Here is a 17,778-nt window from a genome sequence, read left to right on the forward strand (position 1 = left end):
TCATGAAAGTGTGCTTTTAGCGGACCTGTTACGTCATCAAACTGCGACGTAGCGTGAAACAAGCGCCACATTTTTCCTGAGCCAAATAGTTTTGGCGTTTTCGGCGTTACCGCTTTAACTACAGCCACAGCCAAAAACAAATCTGGGGTATGTGTTTTGATGTTGTTATGAGGCGGTGTTACAGATGCTGCGGTGTTTAGATGTAATGTCCAAAAAATGTTGCTGCACGGGGAAGTTATCCCGGTTGATGGTCTCAGAAACGGTCTTAGCTAACGTTAGCTAGGATTCAATTATCTACATTTTCTGATCCACACAACGATTCAATTATTAGCACGTGAGGTTAGATGTATTTTAGATATAATTCACGGTTCAACTGCCCACACATGCTCATGTTAACACGCGAGCTAACCGCTGGTGTGTAGAGGCTAGCAACGGTCATTAACGGAGTTAGCGTTAACGTTAGCTGCCGAGCTGCGTCCTGTCAAGTGTCAGATGTATGTGTCTACGTTACTCGAGTTAACCTCTGTGATGTCTAACCTATATCATGAGTGTGAAAATACTTATGTGAGTGCCATGCTAAAGGTCTGGCAGTATCAGTTATATAGCCCAACCTAATGCTGCTACCCAGCGTCACATACAGTGTTTGATTCAACGCCACATCCAGTTTGTTTTTTTATCACCTACTGCATGTTACCCGTGAACACGATGTGGCTTCTCACAATGTGGATGGATCCAAAAGCTACAGGCAATGTGGTCTATCGTTTGTGAATCACCCCGTACCTCTGTCTTGTCCCAGGTGTTCATTAGGAAAAACTTTAAAGCACTATGAGCTTATTTGGGACGAGCTCCGGGTTTGGAACAGGAGGGACCGGTGTCTTTGGAAGCACAACAACAGACAGTCATAATCCAATGAAGGTAAGGTGGAGAACTACAGGAGAAAAATATTTGACGTGGTTTCTTATAATTTGTTATGGTGGCTCGCTGAAAACGGTGCCTTCACCTTTTTATCGGACAGCTTTATGTTTCTCCTTTGTTGCTGATGTTCCTAACTTGTCTCACAGGATGTTGAAGTGACTTCCCCTCCAGATGACAGTATCAGCTGTCTGGCTTTCAGTCCACCCACCATGCCAGGGAACTTCCTCATTGGGGGATCCTGGGCCAATGATGTGAGTTAGTTATGCAGTCATAAAATGGTGCTCAGTGAAATCTAGTGTATTTAGTGAAACATAATCAGTTGTTATTTTAATATGGGATTTCAGTGAGGTTGAGAGGCTGAGGGATGCCTTCACCAGGATTCTCTTCTACAAAGGACTACTTCTGCATAAAATATGTTTGTAGCATGCTCACAAGTTTACACAGTGTAACTGTTGTATCTTCTGACACTCAGGTCAGGTGCTGGGAGGTGCAAGACAATGGACAGACTGTCCCTAAAGCCCAGCAAATGCACACAGGTCCGGTGCTGGATGCATGCTGGAGTGATGTAAGTCTCATCCTGCGGAGTAGTTTCATCCATGCAGTAAATGCTGGGTGCTGGGTCATAGAATCATTTATGATGTGCTGTTCTCTTTAACCAGGATGGGAGTAAAGTGTTCACTGCTTCCTGTGACAAGACAGCCAAGATGTGGGATCTTAACAGCAATCAAGCGATGCAGATTGCACAGGTTGGATGAGAGCCCTCGAATCAACTATGTGGTCACAAGAAAGATAAAGATAAATTCAGTTAAGATCTCTCACCATTTCTCTTCACAGCACGATGGTCCAATCAAAGCAATCCACTGGATAAAAGCCCCTAACTACAGCTGTATCATGACTGGCAGCTGGGACAAAACACTGAAGGTACGGCACATTACATCAACATTAATTCATTCAATCTGTATTAAGGACACAGCTCATGGGGAGGTTCCATAGCAAGAAAACGACAAAAAAGACAAGGAATATATCATGTTTAGAATCACAAGCTAGTGAGAAAGGACAAGAACTGTTTTGGGGAGGTACAGAGTGTTTGTTTTTTTTTAATTACCAGACTGACTACTCTTTTGTTTTCTTGTGGTAATTGAGGCCAGATTAGGAAATAAAACAGCTTTCAGAAAGTCTGACTCATCAAATTCATCAGCACCCAGTCAGTCTGTTGTCAGTTAGTCTTTATTCCTTATATGCTTGTGTAGACACTGACACGGGGTTCCCATGGGTCCTTGAAATCCCTTAAAGTTTGTACATTTTAGAGAAAAAAAAACAAGGCCTCGTATGTTGTTGAAAATGGACAAATTGACAAGTCATTGAAAGTGCTTGAATTTCAATATTGTGTGCAAAAATAGAAATTAAAGTTTATTTGAATTTTTTGTTTTTACTTAACATTAGTAGACAGGGTTATTATATGGGGTATATAGGGCAGTGTCTCCGGCTGTCTCTCAGCTCTTCAACCTTTAAATAAGTCTCTGTCTCTCTGGCTCAACTTACACAATATATTGTTTTGCTGTGCTGTGAAGGAGAAGGCAAGAGACCACATAGAGAGACCATCACTGTAACACAGCACAATTCAGAAGTGTTCACAACAATCAATCTCTTTTCAATTGTTGTATGTGAGCTTCGGTAAAACCTGCTAGTCCGCATTATAAAAACTCTTAGTGTGGTGTTCTCAGTAATTAACCTTAATCCGTGTCCTCCTCAAACTATGCTGTGTTGGGGCCTTGAATGTGAGGGAATTTGGTGTGGAAAGTCATTGAAAAGAGCTTGAATTTGATGTGGGTGTGGGAACTCTGCTGCCATATAACCATGCATAAGCAATTATTCAGTGATTGGCATGTCACACTTTGCAGTGATTAATGTAGCACTGAGGAAAATGACAGCTTGTCTTTTTTTCTCTTCAGTTCTGGGACACCCGCTCTCCCAATCCCATGATGTCTCTGCAGATGCCAGAGAGATGCTATTGTGCAGATGTTGTAAGTGGTTTTAGGGTTTTATGACATGTATTTTAATGCTTGCTGATCAGCTGATTGATTAATCATTTTTTTCCCTTTTTTCACCTTCCTGACCCTGATATGTAGGTTTACCCCATGGCTGTGGTTGCCACAGCCGAGAGAGGCCTGATAGTGTATCAGTTGGAGAACCAGCCCTCGGAATTTCGTAGAATAGACTCTCCTCTCAAACATCAGGTGAATACAACGTGTCACTAACTATTATATTTTAATTGTATCTCTCTATACAGCATGTATAACCAGATTCATTTTCTTTAACAATGAGAATGAAGCCAATTTTAGAAACTATAATGTAATATTTTGAAAATATAAATATTTCATTTTTCATACACTGTGGCCTTTTGATCTGATGTACATTTTTGACGTGGTCTTGGCAGCACCGCTGTGTGGCCATATTCAAGGACAAGCAGAATAAGCCCACAGGCTTTGCACTGGGAAGCATTGAGGGCCGAGTGGCCATCCACTATATCAACCCTCCAAACCCGTGAGTGTCTTAAAACAATCAATTTTATACAGTCTTATCAGTCACTACAGGGGTTTCTTTAGTACATTAAAGTGCAAATATTAACACTTTATTACTATCACTACAAAATTAAAAAAGGCACTGCCCTTACTGTTAAAAGCCAGAGGCAAAACATGACACATGTGTGTTTGCTGATGTCTCTTAGAGCCAAAGACAACTTCACGTTCAAGTGCCACAGGTCCAACGGAACCAACACAACCACTCCACAGGACATCTATGCTGTAAGTTCTTGCACCAGTATGTCTTTTTTTTTTTTTTTTTTTCAGATCAAAGACAAATTATGCAAGTTTGTGGATTTTATTGCAAAGAGTTTTGATGCAGCTTGCTAAAAATAAACTTTTTCACAGCAGACATTCTCCTTGTCATAGCAGGAAAAACACAGGTAGGACTAATGACAGTAATACTGGATGACCTTCAACTGGCATAACTGCAACTAAAAGTAATTGAATTAATTTACACATGTGCTTTACCTGCAATGATGTGTCATGTCTGCAGTGAAAAGGTTCAGTTAATAGTGTTTTATTTAGTGCAGTGTTCAGTATCTGAAATCAGTATTAATGTAAAAATTAATAACACTAACATCAATTAATGTAAATTGCTTTTTTAAATACACCTATGTCGGTATCTCCTTTTGATAATAGCATGATTCCCTCTTGGATTTCTGTTGGACTTATAATGTCAGTTGATTTTCAGCCCTTGTGTATTACTTCACAGATTCATTGATTTATAATATAGTCACTGTGACCCGTCAACCAGCCTAGTGGTTCTTTTTTCCACGTGTCACCTGCTAATTTCCGTATTCCATCAGGTGAATGCTATCTCCTTCCATCCTGTCCACGGCACACTGGCTACTGTGGGCTCAGACGGGCGCTTTAGCTTCTGGGACAAAGACGCCCGCACCAAGTTGAAGACGTCAGAGCAGCTCGACCAGCCCATTACAGCCTGCTGCTTCAACCACAATGGCAACATCTTTGCGTATGCTTCCAGTTACGACTGGTCGAAGGTAGGAGGTGTAAAATCTTTATAGAAGTTGTGAACAGGTGTTTGTGCTCTACTACTGTAGTTTACAAAGTTCATTCTGGTCTCTACTCATAATTGTGCTCCAAAGTATTCCTGCTTTGCCGTCACTGATGCCACGCTGTATCACTCAGGGCCATGAGTACTACAACCCCCAGAAAAAGAACTACATCTTCCTGAGGAATGCTGCCGAGGAGCTGAAGCCTCGGAACAAGAAATGGTGAGAGAAGGGCAGCCACTGTCTGTAAACCTGGAGATCATGGTCGCCGGGCAGGGCTGCCCCGCTTCTTCTGACCTTTTGACTCGCTCTGGGCCCTTTCGAGGCTCCCCTTCGCATGCATGGATTTGGGCAGTGAGGACATGATTCAGATCTCAGTACTGCTACAAGTAGCCGTTGTGTAAAGGATTGGTGCAGCACCGACCTGAGTGAAGTCATTTTGAAGGCTTGTGTGTTCTCTGCGTATACAAGTGTATACAAGCTGCCTTTGCACTTCTACAGTCAGGATTCTTTGGGAGATGAAGCCTGCTGGCTTTTTACAGTATTTAGTACTTACCCTGTAGTAAGTAGTAAGGATTTGTAGTGTGTTCAGTGACATAAAAAAAAGCTATTTATGGATTTATTTAAGTTACAAAGATAACAGTGAAAAGATTAAGGGAATACTGAACACATGCAAGCATTCATTTATAATGACTCGATCATCATTTGTAAGGATTTATTTTTGTCTGCTGAAGAGTGATTTTGTGCTGTTTATTCTGTGCAAAAAGGGACATGCTGAGAACCCCCTTTCAGAAATAAACAACAAAAAAAACCTCAGAAAAATGTTCTTTGTGACTGACTGCTCCCTCCTGTCTTTAGATTCATCGTGCCAAGTTGCATCTCTTGTGAGGAAATGCGGAAGACCTGCTGCTTTAGTGTGTGTATACGCTCGAGACAGACTCCTTCCTTTCGGCAAACACCCGGACCAATGCCATGGTGCTGCGTGTACTGTGCATGGACCAATCAGAGGGGCCTACCCAACCTGGCGTTGATGACAGCTGTGTGACAATTGGTCTTAGAGGTCATCATAGAAGGGGAGGGCTTTATTTGTCATTCATCTTGATGTCTTTTTCTTTTATGAGTTCCAGCTCCTCATTTTCTTTTTTTACAGCTGTCCAAAGACTTTTCATTCTCATTTGATTTGCTGTTACTCCGTGGTTTAGCTCCATTAATGAAACTGGGATGTAAAATAAATAACAAAGTGCATACTCTTAGATTTGAACATGTTTATTCCAACTTGAGGGAGTAAGTATGCTGTAAAAATGTTTGTTGGGTGTTTACGGAACTGTAATGTGCATGCGAAACCATGACCACTATCTCATATTTCAGCTGTAAATCTCTCCATCATGTGGGTCTCTGACATTGGAATCATCGCAAAATCAAAATGATAAACTTTGAACAGCATCTGTGTCACAATGACCCCTTCTGTCTGCTTGTTTTAATCCAAGTTAACCAGCAGGGTGAGCATTTTGCCCTTCAGGTACCTGTAGATAAGACCAGGATCTGTGGTTGGGAGCTAACAGGACAAATGAGATCAAAGCAGGACAATGGGGTTCTTCATCCAGGTTAAGTTCTTTTGACAGGGATACACAGCTGGAAATGGGGGGATTTATCAAGAGGATATGAATGAGGTAGCATGGGCAGCTACAAAGGCCATGTGTGAAAAGTGAACCAGTTCATAGAGGAGAAGGTGTTAAATTAAATTTTATTGAGGTCATTAGAGTATCACCTCACTGTTAGCCTGACCCTTGGTACTTAGCAGTGAAACTGCAAGGCACCGAGGGCGGGAAGATAAGCAGCTGCCACAATTCACCGGCTCCTCTCAACTTTCATGGGGTGACACAGGTACCACTCCTCTAGACCAGCGTCTCCTCTGCTGTTCCGTTAGTCTGCACCAGGTTTCTTTTAACTAACTGGACTGAAAGTCCTCCAGGCTGACCGCACTCGTGATTACTTAAAAGAGATTGACTAACTGGTCTACCTATAAGCATGAGGAGAGTCATTTCTACAGTTTCAGCTGTCACTGTTGGACTGACCTGTTGCTCTGAACCCTTGGGTCTGCCCTTCCCTGCACAGAGGTTATCAGTGTTTGTGAGTAGCCAAATGTAGTAAACATAACACACACAGGTTACATTTGCTCCAATCTTTGCAAACTGCAATCATTTGCTTGTATGACAGGGTAATGAAATAAATTAGACTTGCCATATTTGTCATATTAAACTTCCAAAAAGGGGTTTTGAGGGGTTTAAAACCCCTTTTTGGAAGTTTAATATGTAGTTTTATGTGGTAGTGGTAGTTTTACTATATATGGCATGTTGTACAGTAACACATTACTCCAGACTATAATAGAACATATTGTGAGGGTACAGTAGGAAGAACTCACAACTCAGAACTACAATTGTTTGTGTATTCAGTTGAAGCGTGATGTCGACTATCCCGTTTATTTGTAGTTGAACTGAATGATAAAACTTTGTTCCTCAGGCTGTATTTAAAATATCATGGTGAGAAAGAGAAGTGAGAGTAAAATATGCAAACTTAACCTGCCGCTTATTAAATTTCAGAAAGGTGAATTAGGCCAGAAGCCGAGACAATTGCTTCCCCATTAGCGTTTCAATACACCATGTGGCTTTCTGCCGTACAGTACGGCTTTTTCTTTGTGTTGTAAAGGACAAAAGCAGGTGCAGCTCAAGGGCCGGGGGGAGGCGAGCCAATGGGAGAAGCCGCTGCCCAAGTTGCAACTCAGTGGCTATTCTGATTGGTCAAGAGTTATTTGTGGGCGCGGCCTCGGTCATGGCATATAAAATCTCCCAGCACATTTCCTCACATCGTTTGAGAAGCAGCCAGTTTGGACTCGACCGGCGGAGGCAACGCAGTGTGAGACGTAGATGTCATCAGGTTGCTGCAACTTTGAGCGAAGGTCACAGCGCGAGAGGAAAAGTCTCTATCTCTATAGTGTCTATACTGAGTGTTGTTTTCACTGATGCTGGGACGCTGCTAGGCGCTTAGTGTACTGCTGAGTGAGCCTCCGGTCTTCTCTCCGGCTGACCAATGCTTCTGCATCAGTTCATGAACGGAGCCCTGGAAGTCATGCATCCCACACCGCTTCAGAAAGACACTACCTTTACCAAAATCTTTGTGGGCGGGCTGCCGTACCACACGAACGATGCCTCTCTGAGAAAATACTTCGAGGCTTTTGGGGACATTGACGAGGCTGTGGTGATAACGGACAGACAGACCGGTAAATCCAGAGGATACGGCTTTGTAAGTACAAACAAGTCAGTCTTGCACCATGAGACACACGCTGCTCACATTCACAACTTTTAACATTATTAAGTCTCATTACCATTCAGTTATTCGCTTTATTTCCGCCATACAGCTCAGTTCGTGGCGATTGTCATTAAAACATGCTCAAAGTGATCCTCTTCTGCATGACAATCACCTTTGTATGCGCTAATGTCTCCCTTATGTCTCCCCATTTTATCTACACGTGTGTATGACTAAGTATAAATACTGGTTATCTGCTGCATGTAATAATTGAGATACATGTCAAAGGAAATCCCCCCGCTGAGGCTTAAACGCACAATTGCACAGGATCTCTGTTTTTTTCGCCTGACTGGCTGTTATTTTAGCCTAATGAGGATGAGGGATCACACAAGTTGATGGGTAACTAAGAAGATTATATTTCAACATATGTCTGATGCCCACCCCCCTCAACCCCCTAAACCTCCCAATGAAGTCTCCCCCCCAGTCACCCCTGAATAGCCCAGACTTATGGCTGAGAGAGAGAGAGAGAGAGAGAGAGAGAGAAAGAGAGAGAGAGAGAGAGAGAGAGAGAGAGTGAGAGTGAGTCAGAGAGAGACTGCATGCACATCTTGCTTGCTTTATATGGTTATTTTGGAGCAGTGGGGAGATTGACCTTGCACACTCTGCCCTCCATTGCCACGGACTGGAGCACTTGGCTGTAGCACATGATTTATATCATATCTTGACTGCTGAGAGAGAAATCCCAAAATCAACAAATAGGCTCTCTCTTACCATGTGAATTTATGTTAGATTTCTCTTTGATCTTAATTTTTTAAAAGTCTGTTGACAGGCCAAGCCACCACAGGCAATGATGTAAAATGATGTTAAAAAAAAAACAGCTTGTTTATGATCTTTGAACTGCCATCTGATCTCAGCACATGGGGAAGAGAGGGGAATGAACTTTATTTGTACATTAATCAGAACTTGATCCTTGGCCACTGTTGCTGTAATGAAAAATATCCAAGTCCCTTGTGATGTCTGATTTAAACCATCACTAATAGGTGACTTATCCTGTTCCAGGAAGATAAAGACTGCCATTCCCTCTTTGACACAAAGAACAGAAGCAGCACAAGAAATGCAAATATTTAGCAGAACCTTGGAAAGACACATCAGCACTAATGTTCTGTCGGGCCAAAGAAGGAATGGAAAACTGTCATGTCTGCATGTTTACTTCTAAAGGCAGAATTGTAAGACAATTGCTCTTGGTGTTTACCCATCAGCTCTCTAACCCAGAGGAAAGCTGTCCTGTGAGTCTAGCCGGTGTCAAACGGCTGAGCACAGAGGCTGGTGTTTCAGGTTAGACAGGCTCAGGGTGATGTGGGTGCTGCCCAGGACAAGACATGCATACCCGTGGTAGTGAAATAATCAGCACTCTATACTCTGAGCACTTTCTGTGTGGCATGAGGCAACCTGCTAATTCTGTTTCCAAGCGTTCCAGTTGGATAGGTACCTGGCAGCGGGAGGGGAGGGAGGTGCCCCAAAGCTGAGCGCACCTTTTTTTTTTTTCTTTTTTTTTTTTTAAAAACACACTTCAGAGGTAGATTAGTAGAACCCCCCCACAGCAAGACTCTTCACAGTGTAAACACAGCCTCGCTCCTTCCTGTGTGTTCACAACACAGGCCCTGGAGTGGGCTTTGTTCCGAATCCTTCCACTATTAAGGAGCCTACTTCTCTTTTAAAAACGTCCTCTTAAACAATGCAAGCCATGGCCTACATTCACTGCTCGGTCCACACGCCGGGGTGACTGAACCCTCCCAGTTGGCAAAACATGGCAATCAAAACAGAAGGACTCGTCTAATGCCAGGAGGGAGAGAGGAGGGGTAGACTAATACCAATCTCCTTAATATTTTGTCCCTAATTGGATAAGCTCCTTGTTGCTCTTCCCAGATCCATATTTCAGCAGCTCTGCCCATGGCTGAGTGGCAGACAAGTGGCTGGCTACTGCTGCTGTGGGCAGTTTTCAAAGCTTATCATTGTGCTTTGTTTGTAGTTTCCTTTCTTCTTCAGAGAAACAGAATCTTTACAGTGGAAAGTCTGTGGGGGGAATTTTATGATAAGACCAACTCGCTGAAATCTGTTTTATGTGTCAAGTGTTTATGTTTCACCCAAATGTGTGTCCAGCTGGGGACGCCGCGCCGCTGTCTGCTTTGTAATATGAGATGATTTTTTTTTTTTTTTTTTTTTAATTGTCTTGTGAGACCTTGTTGTGACTCTGTCTGACTCTGTCGCCAGGTGACGATGACAGACCGAGGGGCAGCCGAGAGAGCCTGCAAGGATCCCAACCCCATCATCGACGGCAGGAAGGCCAACGTCAACCTGGCTTACCTGGGTGCCAAGCCTCGTAGCATACAGACAGGTGAGATGTTAAATCATTGATAAAATCCAGAAAATCATGCTGCTTCCATCCTACTCAACCAATGGTGGCTAGGACTTATCACATCGCTGTCAGGAGAACGTCTCATCCTGCCCAGACATACAAACAAATGCATAATAAATCACCTCTTTAAGCCCTTTTCAAACCTCTGCTTGTGATGTTGCGTTGCTTTAGGGATAAAAGACATTGTTTGCTACCATTTAATGTTTGAGTAGTAACTCACCATTGCATTCAGTAAGGCAATCCATACAGCAGATCCATATATGCAGCAGATTGTGTATTAACATATGAAATAACATTAATTTTCCTAGTTACACACTTGTTTTTACTGCTGTTTACTGCACATTTGTTGTTGCATTATGGGTAGGTTTGAAACGGACTCTTGCCTGTGTCTCTCTATGCCCTCTGTGTATTGTTCTCCGGTCCTCCTCTGTAAATGCAAATGTGTGTGTCTGACAGCCGGCCTCCTATCTTCCAGGCATATCCATCGGAGTGCAGCCCATTCACCCAGCACTCATCCAGAGGCAGTATGGGTAAGTGAGTGGGAGTGGGCGCTTGTTGTGTTCTCTTGTGTTACGCTCTGTGGATCGCCACTTGGCTACTATTTCTTTGACAAACAGGGCCTCTGGAAAGTACATGTCAGTTTCTATGACCACATGCAATTCCACAAGTGGTCTGTTAGCATATTTGAATTTTGTCGAGCCGGGAGATGATTCACATAACTGTGATAATAGAAGAGCATTCCAGAGGTGAATGTGTGACTCCCTTGTTAACTTCTGTCAGAAGCCCTTTGACTCGTGTACCTGCCTCAGTCGGCCGTGTTACTGAGAAGGCTTCCTAGCAGTGACTGTGTTGTAGAAACAGCCCGGGTAGAGTCAAGGAGCCATGGTCTGCTGAGCAGCTAATGAGCATTTCACGGCAGTAATGACTCTCGTCACCCCCTGCAGCTCTCAGATATCGCGCCTCGAGCTATAGCTCACCACCATTCATATTTTACACACAAAGCCTCAGATCTGTGTGGAAGACTGAAACACCAGTCAACCTTATAAAGCAGTGTGGTGAACATGTTGTGACACACAGTTCTTACAGCTGTACAAACTAATAAAACAGCAATATTTCTATGTTGAGATATGACTATGACTGAATCAAAGACGATTAATTGGTTTGCCAGTGCAAAGAAAATCAATCAATGACAGCTTTAAAACCATTAATTATTACAGTAATTTATCCATCAAACATTGGCTAGATTTAACTTCCTTCAAGTAAAGATTTTCAGTTTTTATATTGGTGTTATTTGAATATTTTGGGGGTTCAGACAAAACCAGTAATACACCTTGAAGAACTGTGATGTGCAGTTTCACTGTTTTCTGACATTTTTTAAACTATGTGATGAATCGATTACAGTGTTCACTGCAGGAAATTGATGTGTGGAGGTGGTAAACCAGCCAAATCCCTGACTCATCTCATCTTATGAGCAGTCTTGTTGGCAAATATCTGCTTAAACAGAAGACACTTCATAATGACATGAAATTTGTGTTGTTGAAACGGCACAACTGAACGTTAATGTTTCATTTCATAAAAATATATTCTCTTTTTAATGAGTTAAGTGGAGTTGGTTTGTTTTAGGCTTTACTCATGTAAAATGCATTAAACCCAGTAAACAGTGAACCTGCAGATGAATATATAATGGAAGTAATCAGTAGATGCAGCCTAATACAGTATGTGACATTGAAGCATGTGCGCTTCATGGAAATCCCAGGACAGTCCCCAGGGACAAAGACAAAATAAGAACTCTTTGGTGGTTTTAGAGGTCGGTGAACTCAAAACTACCCCCTCTGTAAGGTCTCACTGAGTCTGAATGACAAATCTTGGGGTCCATCACTGACATGTCGCATCATGTTCCAAGACCTAAGGAGGACACTGGGAAGTCCCTCCTGTGTCCATGCTGCTGCTGCCATAGTGAGCATGAATGGTACCTACGCCCTGAGAGTTTGAAATGTGGAGCACAGAGCGGCTTTGAGGCATGTGTCTGACAGGTGCTGGATCGTATTACAGCCTTTTACACCCCCCTTAATCTTCCATGACCACCACCCCAGAGACCTAGAGAGGCACATGGAGCACCTGTCCGCCTGCCTCTGAGTTTTTCTGTGTATGGCGGGTGACAGACGCAGGCCTCCCTAAGAAGCCAGGCGTACAAGTGGCTTTTCTTTCAGCCCCACCGCCCCCCACCCCCAAAACCTCTTCACAACATATGGTGTGAGGACATGGTCTGCGGTAGGATTTTGAACAGTGCTGGGGTGTTGCATGTCGCGGCGGTGTGCTGGTTTGGACTCACTGCTGTGGATGTGTGTGTATAGCTGTGGTCAGCAGATGCTGTGGAGTGCGAGGGGTCACAGAGGCCAGGAACATTGTTTTGATGGGGAGGGGAGGATTTGCCAGTGTGGCCTGCAGATTCATCTCCCCTCATGTATCTCCTCCTCCGCTCCATGCGTAGACAGTGTGCCACTTTCTCACGTCAAGTTATGCTTTTTTTTTTTTTTTTTTTTTTTTTAACTTCCCTTTCAGTGTTTCATACTTAAATTTCTCTCGTTACAGTGCTGCCACCACCAGCACCTCAGATGGAGACACTGAAAACTGACACCTCTGTGAGACTGGGAGGGAGGAGGTGGGGGTTTAAAGAGGAGATTGAGGGGGGAGGGTATCTGGGGGTGTGTTTTGGGACTAATGCTTAATGAGGCAGTGTGCTCCCTAGGAAACACACCTCTACAGGTGTCAAACAAAACACCTTTTTTTTTTTTTTTTTTTTTTTTCTCCCCTTGCTTTCAAAGAACATTCACAATCCTCTTAAACAAAGAGGGAAGGAGGAATATCAAGTCCTCATACAAGCATTGTAAGGTGTTGTTTGATTCCCCGACCCACGTCATGTTGCAGTGAGTCATGTGCTGAAGGTCATTTGTGTTTATGGTGTAGAAATATTTAGCTGCTCCATGTGGTATCGCCCAAGCTTTTCACATCAGCTCATTAAGTGGCCTTCATTAATGATGAATACTCCAGCCTGAATTTTGTATGGTTTACTGGCATCAGATATTTTCTGGTGAGCGTGTCACTCCAGTGTCTGAAGCCTGCAGAGTGGCACCATGTCAAACACACACCGACTGGCCGTCAGCACAAAACCAGCTGACCTGTGATCTTCTGGTCATCATCCACATCCCCCAACCACGGTCCCACAATCCACTTGGCATCCGGCATCTCTGTGGCCAGGGAGCATGTTACTGTCCCTAACTTTCCTTGGTCCCCATCCCGTTTTTTTTTTTGTTTGTTTTCCATCTCCATCTCTTTCTGCACACAGGATAGATATCACACATGAGTGCTTTGTCTCTCTTTGACTCCCTTTAGCCTTGCAGTATTTACATTATTTTCTGATCCACTTTACCCACACAAGGTCACTGGATTTTAAGCCCAGGTTAAGGCAAAATGCCTGTGGCGACATACTGCCAAGGCCACAGAGAAGGCAGGCTCATTATACATGGCAAGTGAAAGCTCATATGCCCTATGGCATTAATGTATGGTCATCTTTGAAAGCTGTGTGTGAGAGTGAATGCCTCTTTGTAAGCAGCTCAATAGCGCTGCGAGGCAAAGTGTAGATTGTGCTCATGGGTGGGGGTTGCCTTCATTTGCTTATGCTTACTCGTTACATGCCACTGTTGTCTGGTTTTATGCCTTCATGGCACTGAATCGCCAGATGTCTCAGTGAGCGTCTGTAACTGTTTGAAACGCACTTGTTTAAAGTTTGATGCAGGTTGGTGAATCACAGGTTTGACTTTTTCCTAATTTCCTAGTTTTAGGACGTAGAGTTTTCAGTCTAACAGTGAGATTACACTTTTCTTAGACACATCTTTCTATTGACTCAATAGGATCTTTGTTATTTCTGACAATAATCACTGCCATCCTTATGCCATGGTTGCTCTCTGCTGCCAGTTGACCAGTGCCCCAGCAGAGGATCAGAAGATGGCCACAGTACAGGACTAGTCCCGCGGAGGGGTTTGACAGAAAATGTCTGCCTGCCCCCCCCCCTCCTCCCTCCCTCAGCCGGCCTCTCTCCAAGGTGCCAGTAATGGCTTGAGAGTGCAGTGCGGTGTGCTGTGATGGATTGAAGTGCCTTTTTATCTTTTCCCTCTTGTGTGATATGAAGTGAAGAGGTTATGCTGATTGTGGTGTGACTCTTTCCCTATTATGGCATGGTTTGGGGTTTGCAGTGGTAACTGGTGTGTGGGTGGGTGGGTGGATGGAAGAAGGCGGAGGGTTCAGGGGACGTGTGTGTGTGTGTGTGTGTGTGTGTGTGTGTGTGTGCGTGTGTGTTGACATCCCTATCCATGCATGCTTCCATGTTTTGCTGTGTTGACTTCATGCGTGCCTCTCACTGCTGGTCCTCTTCTTCTAATGGACTGAATCAGTGGGCAAAAAAATACTGAAATTTACATACAGTCCATGAAAGGAAGGTTTTTATCAGCACTGAGATGCAGCTGAAGAGCGTGAGTCAGTGTGACATTTGTTGTGACTATCTTGTCTTTGTCTTGGGGTGAGTGTCTGTGGATGTTTTCCCCCAAAAGTGTAGTATCAATGATAAAGCTCTCAAAAACAGTCAGTTACATCAGCCTTTATATGGGTGATGTAAAAGCCCCTTCTTCTAGACAGCATCTCAGGAGAGATACTTCAGGTCCTGAATAAAAATAGACTCCTCTAAAGACTTCTTCCCTTCCCTTTCCTCCGTGGATAAAGTGGCAAAGCAAAGAAAGAGAGGGAGAGACAGTGCTGTCCCCAGACCCCACAGGTCTAATCAGCTACATCAGAGAGCCGGCCCATGAGGCCTGCCAGAGCCTGGCACCCAGCCCCGATGAGCTCCCCCGCCACCGTCACCTCCCCCAGCAAGCTTCATCACCTGTGATAGTCGGTGTGAGATTTACACCAAGTGAGAACTAGGAGACTGCAACTTCTGCACTGCCTTCATGCACATCCCTTGTGTGTGTGTGTGTGTGTGTGTGTGTGTGTGTGTGTGTGTGTGTGTGTGTGTGTGTGTGTGTGTGTCTTCAGCGAGTGAAGAGCAGCAGCTGTTAAAACACTCTGATGCCTGAACTTGAAAACCTGCCAGTAACGGCTGACTCTATCATTCACTCTCCACCCCCCACCCCCCACCCTACTCCTCCCCTCCCATCTACCTCAGGAAGCCCTACCTAACAGGTTTTGTAGGTTTTACTAACTGACACAGACTGAGGGTTGAGTCACCTTCCCCTCCTGACCTCCTCTGCCTCTCGTCTATTTAGTCTTTAATAACATTGGATCTGTGAGAGAACTCTCGAGGTTCAGAACACCTACAGAGAGTTTATATTCCCAACACACTCACCCTCGGGGAGCAATGTAAACAATGGAAGCCAGGCCTTGGGATTTCTCTGCTCTGTTGCTGCAGCCCCTCTGTCTAACCGCCCCCCCTCTGTTTGGTCTTTGTGTCTATGTGCAGGTTGGCCCAGCCGTATGTCTACCCACAAGCCTTTGTGCAGCCCAGCCTGGTGCTGCCCACTCAGGTTTCCACCTCCGTCAGCACCAGCCCCTACCTGGACTACAGCACAGCCTACACCCAATACGCCCAGGCTGCCTTTGAACAGCAGTATCCATATGCCGCATCACCAGCTGGCTTCCTGGGCTACAGCTACGCCACCAGCCCCACAGCCACTGCTGGCCCGGCCCCTGCCGCCACTGCCCCGGCCACCGTCCACCCAACCCTCCCCTCCGCTGCTGGCCCAGCCCCAGCCTTCCTGCACTACGCCCCACAGCAGCACATCCAGCCGGACCGTATGCAGTGAGCCGGAGAGGAAGTGGGGAAGAGAGCGAGTGATAAAGGTGGTGGAGGAGGAGTAAGGAGTTGTGGTCACTGACCTTTGAGCAGAGGATGATGAACACCCTATAGGGTGACCCTGCCGTCGTCAACAGGAGTTTCAGGAAAAAGGATGGGACAATTGCACTATACGATCAGGATGAGCCATTTGCTCATTGGTTAAGGGGTAAAAGGGGTGGGTGGGTATTTGAGGACTGTCAAGGTTCAGGTTGGGAAGCTAAACAGCATAAAGTATGTGGTCGCTTCCAAGGGCTTCCAGAAGCTGACACTTCATTTTTTATTATTATTATTATTATTATTATTATTATTATTATTATTATTATTATTATCATTGTTGTTGTTGTTTTTTTTTTATTGTCCTTTATTATTGTATTAATGTCAGTCATGTTCTGTTTATATGCCATTATTATCAATGTTATCATCGTTTATGGCTCAATCAGTGGAAGTTATGTGTCCATGGTACATATTGATGTTTTGAGAGCTGTCTGGGACATGTAACACCTCTTTCCTTCCAACTACATAGTATCTGGGGTGGATATGAAGGGCGCTGCTGCTTAAGGACAACAGGGGACAGTCAGAAATGAGGATGCAAGGGTGGTGATTGGGGAAGCATACAGCCAGCCTCTCAGCATATCTGTGGTCCCATCCTGGTGCTATCCAAGGTGAGGCAGAGCACTGCCTCAGGAACAAACCTCCAGCGTTTAGCGCCACCCAGGAGGACGACGAGATTTCACCTCAAGGACAAAACAGAAAGTTTCAGTATGAGACTGTGGGAGCTCCATTGTTTTGAGAGTGTGATGTCAGGACTACACTTTTTTTTTTTTTTTTTTTATTATTCTTTTTAATTAAAGAGGCCTTAATAACAAAAGAACTTTTTTGAATCTCTTGTTTCTTCAAGCGCTCGCCCCGTCACAGAACCAAGTGCAGAAAGCCCTTTGGATCTGGCCAGACTGTTTTCAGCAGTCAGTCATATTCCTTTTGCTTACTTGGGTCTTGATCACTTCAGATGGATGTAGATAATCACATGCAGTATGTGGGCGATGGAGACCAAGAAAGGTAGCTGACACTGAGCTCAAACACCAGTGTATTTTTTTTTTCTTTTCTTCTCTTCTCACTGAGATTGTCATAAACTGTTGCTCTCAAAAGGACATTCATGTACAGCATTTTAAAATGTTTTCAGTACATTTACAATATTTATATGTAGGTATTTATAAGAGGTACTAAGTTAAAATAGCCTTTTTTTTTCTTTTTTCTTTTTTGGTAACTATGACAATAGTTGTGGCACTGATGTCATTTAATCTGCAGATCCACAGGTGTGGTATTCATTTTGTTTTGTCCTGTCACCATGTCAGTGGATTTGCCCGGGTGCATGGAACTACAATAGATGCTCATTTGTGCTCATTCATGCTCATCTCCTAGTTTTGTTTTTTTTTTTTTGTTTGTTTTTTTTTTTTTCTTTCCCCAATAAAAAAATGTCTTTTACAGTCCCTTCAAAGAAGCCATACCAAAAAAATTAAATAAAGAATTTGTACTTAAAGATGCCTCCTGAGTTGTTCTTTGAAAAAGAGACCACAATCCTTTCACAGACTTCAAAATGCAACCACTTTAGTTATTTGTGTTTACAGTTGTGTATTCGGTATTGATGTGCCATTGTGCTCA

The 17,778-nt window shown here is 43.9% G+C and overlaps 2 protein-coding genes across 3 annotated transcripts; both read left to right on the top strand.

Moving 5' to 3' along the window:
• The first annotated feature begins 35 nt into the window (after window positions 1–35).
• Window positions 36–5,971, top strand: rae1 (ribonucleic acid export 1). 2 transcript variants are annotated; one of them, XM_056385264.1, is made up of 13 exons: window positions 36–147; window positions 797–915; window positions 1,062–1,166; window positions 1,388–1,480; window positions 1,575–1,661; window positions 1,750–1,836; window positions 2,868–2,939; window positions 3,045–3,152; window positions 3,353–3,459; window positions 3,644–3,719; window positions 4,307–4,501; window positions 4,650–4,735; window positions 5,372–5,971. In XM_056385264.1, coding segments are annotated over exons 2-13 (1,107 nt in total). In that variant the 5' UTR covers window positions 36–147; window positions 797–825; the 3' UTR covers window positions 5,373–5,971. The 2 variants fall into 2 exon arrangements, with proteins under 2 accessions (XP_056241239.1, XP_056241232.1); XM_056385257.1 differs by lacking the exon at window positions 5,372–5,971 and having other exon boundaries at window positions 4,650–4,739.
• Window positions 5,972–7,393: 1,422 nt separating this feature from the next.
• On the top strand, window positions 7,394–17,701 carry LOC130161011 (RNA-binding protein 38-like). Its single transcript, XM_056363927.1, has 4 exons — window positions 7,394–7,813; window positions 10,088–10,211; window positions 10,708–10,762; window positions 15,745–17,701. The coding sequence occupies exons 1-4, from the start codon at window positions 7,601–7,603 to the stop codon at window positions 16,085–16,087; spliced, it is 735 nt and encodes a 244-aa protein (XP_056219902.1). The 5' UTR covers window positions 7,394–7,600; the 3' UTR covers window positions 16,088–17,701.
• The last annotated feature ends 77 nt before the right edge of the window (window positions 17,702–17,778 follow it).

Source organism: Seriola aureovittata, chromosome 2, assembly GCF_021018895.1.
Source record: "Seriola aureovittata isolate HTS-2021-v1 ecotype China chromosome 2, ASM2101889v1, whole genome shotgun sequence".
NCBI lineage: Eukaryota > Metazoa > Chordata > Actinopteri > Carangiformes > Carangidae > Seriola > Seriola aureovittata.

Excerpts from the sequence above, each read along its gene's own strand:
- rae1 (XM_056385257.1), top strand. The coding sequence starts at position 826 with ATGAGCTTATTTGGGACGAGCTCCGGGTTTGGAACAGGAGGGACCGGT. Across the intron at positions 1,837-2,867 it reads GCTGGGACAAAACACTGAAG|TTCTGGGACACCCGCTCTCC; the intron begins GTACGGCACATT and ends TTTTCTCTTCAG. Across the intron at positions 3,720-4,306 it reads CTCCACAGGACATCTATGCT|GTGAATGCTATCTCCTTCCA; the intron begins GTAAGTTCTTGC and ends GTATTCCATCAG.
- LOC130161011 (XM_056363927.1), top strand. The coding sequence starts at position 7,601 with ATGCTTCTGCATCAGTTCATGAACGGAGCCCTGGAAGTCATGCATCCC. Across the intron at positions 10,212-10,707 it reads GCCTCGTAGCATACAGACAG|GCATATCCATCGGAGTGCAG; the intron begins GTGAGATGTTAA and ends CCTATCTTCCAG. Across the intron at positions 10,763-15,744 it reads CTCATCCAGAGGCAGTATGG|GTTGGCCCAGCCGTATGTCT; the intron begins GTAAGTGAGTGG and ends GTCTATGTGCAG.